General features: G+C 41.4%; 1 protein-coding gene across 1 annotated transcript; it reads right to left on the bottom strand.

The window, feature by feature from the left end:
• Positions 1-547: 547 nt before the first annotated feature.
• On the bottom strand, positions 548-6758 carry LOC145399210 (galactosylgalactosylxylosylprotein 3-beta-glucuronosyltransferase S-like). The gene is made up of 6 exons (XM_080271900.1): positions 6687-6758; positions 5371-5470; positions 4061-4237; positions 3040-3302; positions 1960-2058; positions 548-784 (listed from the first exon to the last, which is right to left on the bottom strand). Exons 1-6 carry the CDS (start codon positions 6756-6758, stop codon positions 548-550), a joined length of 948 nt encoding a protein of 315 aa, XP_080128026.1.
• Between the last annotated feature and the right edge of the window lie 1035 nt (positions 6759-7793).

Here is a 7793-nt window from a genome sequence, read left to right on the forward strand (position 1 = left end):
ACACAACACTGAAGATAGAGAGATGGCAATTTTAGTCCAATTAAGTAAAAAAACACTATACCTGCTTGTACAATACAGCTCTCAGTATTTTCATTTCTTGCTATCCATCTATACAACTTAATCATACCCATTTGTTGTCTGTCGCTTTAGCAAATCACCACTAACAAGTTGTAGCCCAATGATATCTCATAATTTTATCACTCATAACACCTTCATCCTTCCTCCTGAAACACACACATGCTTGATCACACCCACATATTTCATGTTGTCAGCTACACCATTATACTGTCACTGATATGCCTGTCTGGATGTAAACATTGGACATGGGTGGGGTGTTTGGTGTTGTGTGTGCCAGACCATCATCTCCAAACAGCTTATCACTCATTTAAAACACTATTTCTTCTTATTCAACCTTGCAGTTACTTCCTCAATTTATTAGAATATCTTTCCACCATATATACTTCCAATGCAATATCCTCCTATCCAGTCATTCACCTAGCTGCTAATATCACCCACTAATATCAGTTAACCCTATCCATCCAAAGAGCTACTTAATCATGCCCATATGCCTCATGTTGTCAGCCAGTGCCCTGATATTGTCATTGATGTGCTTGTCTGGGGGTAATCGCAGGGCACGTGTAGGGTTCTTGGCGGTTCGAGTGTGCCAGACCATCACTTCTGTACAACCATTGGCCTTCACCTCTATGTCCTCCAGCTTCAGGTTTAGTGATTTGAGAAACCCATCCTCCTCATGACCAGCGATGTACGGCATTGTTGGACGCTTCTGAAAATTAGGGGCATATAATTCTGTATTCTCTTTGATTATATAGTAGACACTCCCTAATATTTCTGCATATGAGTCAGGACCAACTTGTCTAGACCCGGGCTCCTATGCTCCTCATGGGGCAACGTAGGATTGGATGATGGATGGATGAATGGACGCACAACTAATCTCCTGCATGTTATTTATGCAACCTATGTTGATATTACAAAGCCACAATAACATACTGATACAAGAGAATGGTAAGGTGCTGTATGAAAAATATATCACTAAGGAAGAAGAGCTTATAAAACTAAACTGGCAAATATACAGACCACAGTCACTAATGGCACAATGTATAAGCCATTCCATCCAAGGACCTATTTCTATTTTTTGTTTCTGCTATTATTGTATACTGAATCATCTTGAAAGAGCAAAAATAAAATGAAAATTATGATACTGTTTTGAAGCTGCTAACATGAGAATCCTCTCCTCATTTTTACTCTACTTTGGCCCAGATTTTCGTCCTTTTGCACCTTTTTTCATGTAGTTCAATGGCCGAGAAAGACAACACTATAGCCCTACCCCCTTCCCATGGCATTTCTTCAGGTCAAGCAGTATATTCTAGTTCTAATGTATTCCTACAACTCAGCATTCATGATATACAGATATCAGTTCTAGGCTACGTTAGTACAATACAAAAAGGATATGTCTATATTGTCATGGAATGGTTGGACACTTCTGAAATTTAGGTTAAGCACGTTTCTTATAGGAATGAGTTCCAAAATACCACAACTTTTTCTATACAACTGGTAGTGTCAATAAGGTGGAACTGGCACATCATCAACGGAACTTAAACAGACAATTCTTATCAAAATTACCTCAGGACTGAATAACAAAAAGTAATGTTGAAAAAGGCAACACATGATAAGGACTTTCTTCACAGACACTCTATTGGGCTGGTATCTGATAAGGATAGCTATAATGAAAAGTACCAAAAATATATGCAAATGGTTAAGTCTGAAACGTAACAGGATTCCGGTTGCTGCAGTGGTATATGAATGGCTGTGTGGGTATGCTGATAACAGTTCTCTCATGTTTCTGTTTTCTTCTTTCTTGCTTCCTGATTCTAGCTCACACCGCCAGATGTGAGAGGTCACAGAGTTTAAACTACCGGATGCTGTAGCCTCACAAATTACCTGATTTCTGAGATAGCTGACCCCAACAGCAAATCCGGCCATGTCCACCTGAAACTTTCTTCCTGCCGGCCACCCGTCATAAAACCCCACAACCTTACCCTGAAAAGGAATAAATATCAATTGTTGAGAATGAGGGCTCTGAAAATAGTGTGTGAAACTGGAAGTATATTTGTCTACTTGGACTGTAAAATGAGGTTGTGAGAGAAGGAAGCCAGGGAAGCAGCATAGGAAAAGAGATGGCAGGGAAAGTGGGAGACAGTAAAATAATGACAGTACAGTAGCTGCAATATCAGTCTCATTTGAATGTGAACCCAGTGAGCTGCAGGACAAAACTACCCTTCTTCAACAGTCCACCAACCTCCTTCCGGAAGACAGGGTAGGGAATGAGGGATGTTTACATAACTGATCAGCTTTACCATCTAGTCATATTGTTGTCACCATATAAAGGTGTCCCTCTTCAGCATCTGAGAGGAGTAGAAAGATGTATAAAATAAAGTAAAAGTAACAATTTTAGGCTGGGTAAGAATAGTATACCAAACAAGCCCAAACCTACTCTGATAATCAGCTGTCTATTCATGTAAGGTAATCTCTAACCATTCAAAGGACTGTCTGAAAAAGTGTGTTGCTATCAGTGTTGGATGAAGATCAACAAATGAACCAACTGTAAAAACTTTAAGAGATCAAAATAGGGTTTCTCAGTGCCATGAGTGTGGTGCATAAGGTAAGTGTGGTGTGGCGTGAGCAGCAGCATTACAGTGAGGGTGGAGTGTGCTGTGAGAGTGAGGTGCATAATATGAGTATGTTGTGGTGAGTTGGGCTGCTTAGTGAGGGAAGAGCAGATTGCCTATGAGATGTATTTTGTCCCGTGACAGTGAAGTGCATGTAGTCAGGATTATGGTGAGGGCACAATGAACTGTTTGTGTGTTTTATTTGTTGTGGAAGTGAAGGACATGAAGTAAGTGTATTTTGTGTGAAAGGGGCAGCATTACAATGAAAGCAAAGTGGACTGCTTGCGACTTTTGTGTTGTTAGTAGAGCAAAAGAAACATGGAAGCCAGGATACTTAAGAATGAACACTTGCCTCTCTAACTACTGGTGAGCTGACAGTATAATCCCCGATGAGTCCTACCGGCCACATGGATACAACCTGAGTGTATCGCATCTCGTCAAACAGCCGTATGTCAATGGTGTTGTCATCATCGAGGAAGAAGAGCACCCCATGCTCCTGCCCCTCTTCTAGCACCCACTGAAGGGCTGCTCGACGGTTGGACACACCTCGTGGTACATAGCGCTCACGACGGTACACCTCAGGCATGGGGGTGGCTAGGTGGGTGAATGGCAGCCCTACAAAAAAAACATACATACACAATAATTGTACATGGTACATATCAAGTACAGGAATTACTAGGTGGGCAAATGGTAGCCGTTCAGGGTGTAGGGACCTGTTATTTAGTTGTGGCAATCGAGTCTTAACCATATCAAACAGAGGACACAATTTTTTTTAGCTTATACTTGTCTCCACTAGATAATTCAACCCTATTTAGGTAATACTGTACTTTCTAAACTGGAAGGGTTGGTTGCAGCCTTGACTACTCTTTAATTACTAGGTGGCCCTTCTAAATAAAGTAAAATCCACTTGCAGAAAAAACAAAACTCAACCGACTGAAGGGGTTAAGAGTATAGAATCAACAGTGTCCCTGGCAGTATTTTACATGACACAGGCCCCTGCTGGGTTGGGGGAATTTCTCAGATCAGTAAGACTGTGAGAAGCATAAATACTCTCCTTCACTTCACTCAAAACCTGACGATGGCTCCACATTCTTGCCATACAGGTAAAATTCCTGGCCACCTTACACCTTGGTACACTGACTGAGATGTGTCCTACCTCATTAAACTTGTTGGTGGTATTGTGTCAGTGAGAAAATTCCTATGGATGCAAATACCTAGTACCATATTTGTGTGGGGGAATTAGGTTCATGATAAAAATGAAGATGAAGATAAAGAGATACTACTATAAATATAAAGATGAAGAGGAAAATGATCAAGAGATAATTGCTGTAAAGATGAAGATGATGCTGACAATATTATTTCGACAATCTAACCTAGCCTGTGAAGAAGTGCCGATATAACTGATGAACAAGAGGACGAGTCTTCCGCCACAATCCAGTGCACCCTCTGTACCATGGTTAGCGTCTGTCCGAGTCGCGTCAATTCCGCCACCATCTCTGGACGCCGGTATGTGGGTGTCACAATGTATATTATTGGCAGGATTGCCTCATCTGTCTGTGGGAAATGAGAGAGGAAAAAGAGCACATTCAGTCTGTGGAGAAAGGAAGGTAAATACAGCATAGTTAGGCCTCCCCTGACCCACGTATATTATCGACAGGTTTGCTTTTACGATCTGCGGTGAAAGGAAAGTAAATAAAGCACAGTGGAGTCCAATCATACTTAACCCTTTAATATTTCTGCCTTATAAATTATCAGGAGGTTGGCTTCTCCTGTCTCTAGGGATAGGGAAGCACATACAGTACAGTTGGTCTTCATTCGACCCCTTCAGTAATTCAGGATGAGTTCTATAATACCAAATCATCATCATAATCATCCAGACCCCTTTCCACACCCGAGCATTGGGTGAGGTACTGTCCAACAATAAAATTTGATCTAAGAACTACCCACATATTCTCATTTACTCACCATCCCACTTCATACACATAAAAGAACAGCAGCAGCAGCAATATAATTCATCCATCTTAACTTGGCCCAGATTTTCATCCTTCTGTAACTTATTTCACAAAGCTCATTGGCAAAATATGACAACACAATGGTTCATAATCTCGTCAGTTAAGGAAGCTCCCTAGCACCTGTTCCTTGGCAATTTATTTTGGGAAACGATGATCAACTCATTTTGTATGTTATTTATGCTGAGTATGGTGGTATTCGAATAATTTAAAAGAAACAGATGAGGACAGAAAAGCGTAGTAGGCAAAATAGATCACTTAGGAGGAGGTGTTTGTAAGCTTCCTCAACCAATAAGAATACAGGCCTATGACTTTACATCCTTTCCTTAGTATTTCTTCATAAATGGCATCATATTCTAGTGTTAATCTATTGTTACACCTGAGCATTCAAGACAGAGGTGGCAATTTTAGACAAAGTTAAACATATCTATCAGATATGTTTATGTGAGGCTACAAAACGTGGTGAATGATTTTGGCATACCAGACAGAGCCACGATTCTGGGGGCTTGAATGGTGAGGGAATGGAAGAATGGCCCATCAGATTAGGCAAATTTGGGCTGTCTGGACGCTGCTACTCCTCACCCTGCTCTAGGGTGGGAAAGGAGGTCCGGATGATGATGAAGAGAACAGAGTATAAATGCACCACACATGAAAGAAACAGTTCCAGCCTCTACTTACTTTTAGACTGACATTCCACTTGGGTCCAGAGGCACAGAATTTACGAACTTCATGCTGTACTGGTTCTCCCGGGGCCTTTCCCATCACATGCACCATCTGGTTATGTAGCATCACGTACAGCATTACTTCAGAGTCACTTTTGCCATCATCATCATCATCATTTTCACCATTAACATCATCCTTGTCATCATCATCATCATTTTCATCATCGCCATCTTCATCATCATCATCATCATCATCACCACTGTCATCATCATCATTTTCATCATCATCATCATTTTCACCATCATCATTATCATTTCCACCATCTTCACCATCATTATCACCATCATCACTACCATACCAACCCTTACAATCACAAGTTCTTATAAGTACAACTCACAGTATACAAAATATTCTAAAATCATAATGTACGCAATACCATGTACAGTATGTGAAAAGGTAAGGCATACAAAGTGACTGTATTAAGCACTTACACATGTGGGCAGGAACAAAACTAAACTGTGATTAGAATTGTTTTAGAGACACAGTACAGGCCAAGGATGAGATGGAGGGATGGAGTGGAGAGGTATATGCAAGAGGGGGGTGTGCGCTGGAAGCAGGGAAGTGAAATGGCAGGGGACAGGGCGACATGGAGGCGATTTGTTTGTGGCCACCCCTTATGGGATTAAAGTGTCTGGCAATAGATAGATAGAAAGTACTGGCACATTACATTCAACACACTCTATTTCATTCAATTCACAAAGATAACTGCACTACCACACCACCAATCAATAAAACATTAGATATTATTAAAGAGTATTAATACATTTAGGTGAGGCTACAGAATGTGGTGAAAGTTTCTGGCATATCAAACTGAGCCAGGATTCCGGAGGCTTGAATTATGAGTGAATGGTAGTGTGGCCCATTGGAGTGGGCAAACTTGGGCTGTCTGGATGTTGCTGCTCCGGATGATGATGATTAAACTGAGGAGTGGTAAAGTGATATGACAACATAATGGCCTGTCAGTTGTGTTGCAGAGTCACAGTTAAAAGCTCACTTACTATTCCACTGTGTTTATAGTATGTTCATCTGTCCTCCCTGACACCTCACATCAAAGACTAACATTTATGGGCTAAGAAACAAACCAAGCCTTCCTCAGCTCAGGAATGTTAGCCAGCACAGGAAAGTGAGAAGCAGAAGAGGTGAAATATTAAGCAAAATTTGTCCCTGACTGTACTGAAGGTATTCTAATTTTCTCTGGCTCTCGTATTAGCAGTAAATGATGGAGCCCTCTATAAACAACACTATATTTACTGCTTTATACACTTGCCTGGGTAAGGATGATGTAGATGAGGGAGCCCACAACAATGACAGTCATGATAATTCTCTGGCGACGCGTCATTTCGATTGGATGGCATGTGCTGCTATCTGCCAGGCTTTTCCATCCACCCCGACACCACAACCATAACCTGAATACATGTAAAAAAGGACATTAACATACTTCCTCAAGGTCTTCTGGCCAAAGCTCCTTATTACACTACCTGTACATAGTATTACAGTCCACAAAACCAGGGCTAGGAAACAGTGCATTTACTCTAGGGTGGTGGTGCTGAGGGATGCCTTCATGTGGCGGCTTAACTGCCTGGATATACAAATGTCCCTCAACTCCCTCCCCATCCCCCGAGAGGAGGGTGGTGGACTGCAGGAGGAAGGCACCTTCAGCCTGCAGTCTACTGGATTCACACTCAGACAAACCTGGGGTTCCAACTACTACTACTACTAATACTCTACGGCAAAACAAATGCCATTAGAAACTGAGAGTAAGGATGAGGTGATGTGCAAAACAGCTGAAGGTGATAAGCATTCCTGGCCCATGACTTTGTTGGGGGGAAGGCCAACAATTGCTTCTGCTGGAAGTAAGTGCAGGTGAGAGTGAGCAATTTACCTCAACACAGCTCACGCCATGAAAACGGGTGCTATAACTCCACTGTGCAGTGTCAATTTATACAACTACAATATACTCTTTTCATTTTAACTAGGTGTACAACTGTCATCTCTCCATCTTGAATGCAGAGTTGAAGCAATAACACTAGAATATGATGCAAGTCACGTAAAAGTCTTAAGGAAATACAGACCATAGTACTCTATTATTCTGCCACTGAACTATGAGAAACAAATTGCAAAAAAATGAAAATCTTCACTTAATTAAAATGAATGACCTATAGAACAGCATTGTCAAGGGAACATTTGGCCACACTTTCAAACACCTCTTCACACATACACAAGTGCAGTGCGAATGGGCAATTCAACACAGCCTACATCAAGGAAAGAGATGCTGTAACTTCGCTGTACAGTATACCCTGGTGCTGGAGAGAAACAACTTTACTTAGTAGCAGCTCCGATATAACCAGGCAGTTCTACTGTCTAGTTATAGGAA

Source organism: Coenobita brevimanus, chromosome 48 (assembly GCF_032717465.1).
Source record: "Coenobita brevimanus isolate Jiangsu-jjx chromosome 48, ASM3271746v2, whole genome shotgun sequence".
Taxonomy (NCBI): domain Eukaryota; kingdom Metazoa; phylum Arthropoda; class Malacostraca; order Decapoda; family Coenobitidae; genus Coenobita; species Coenobita brevimanus.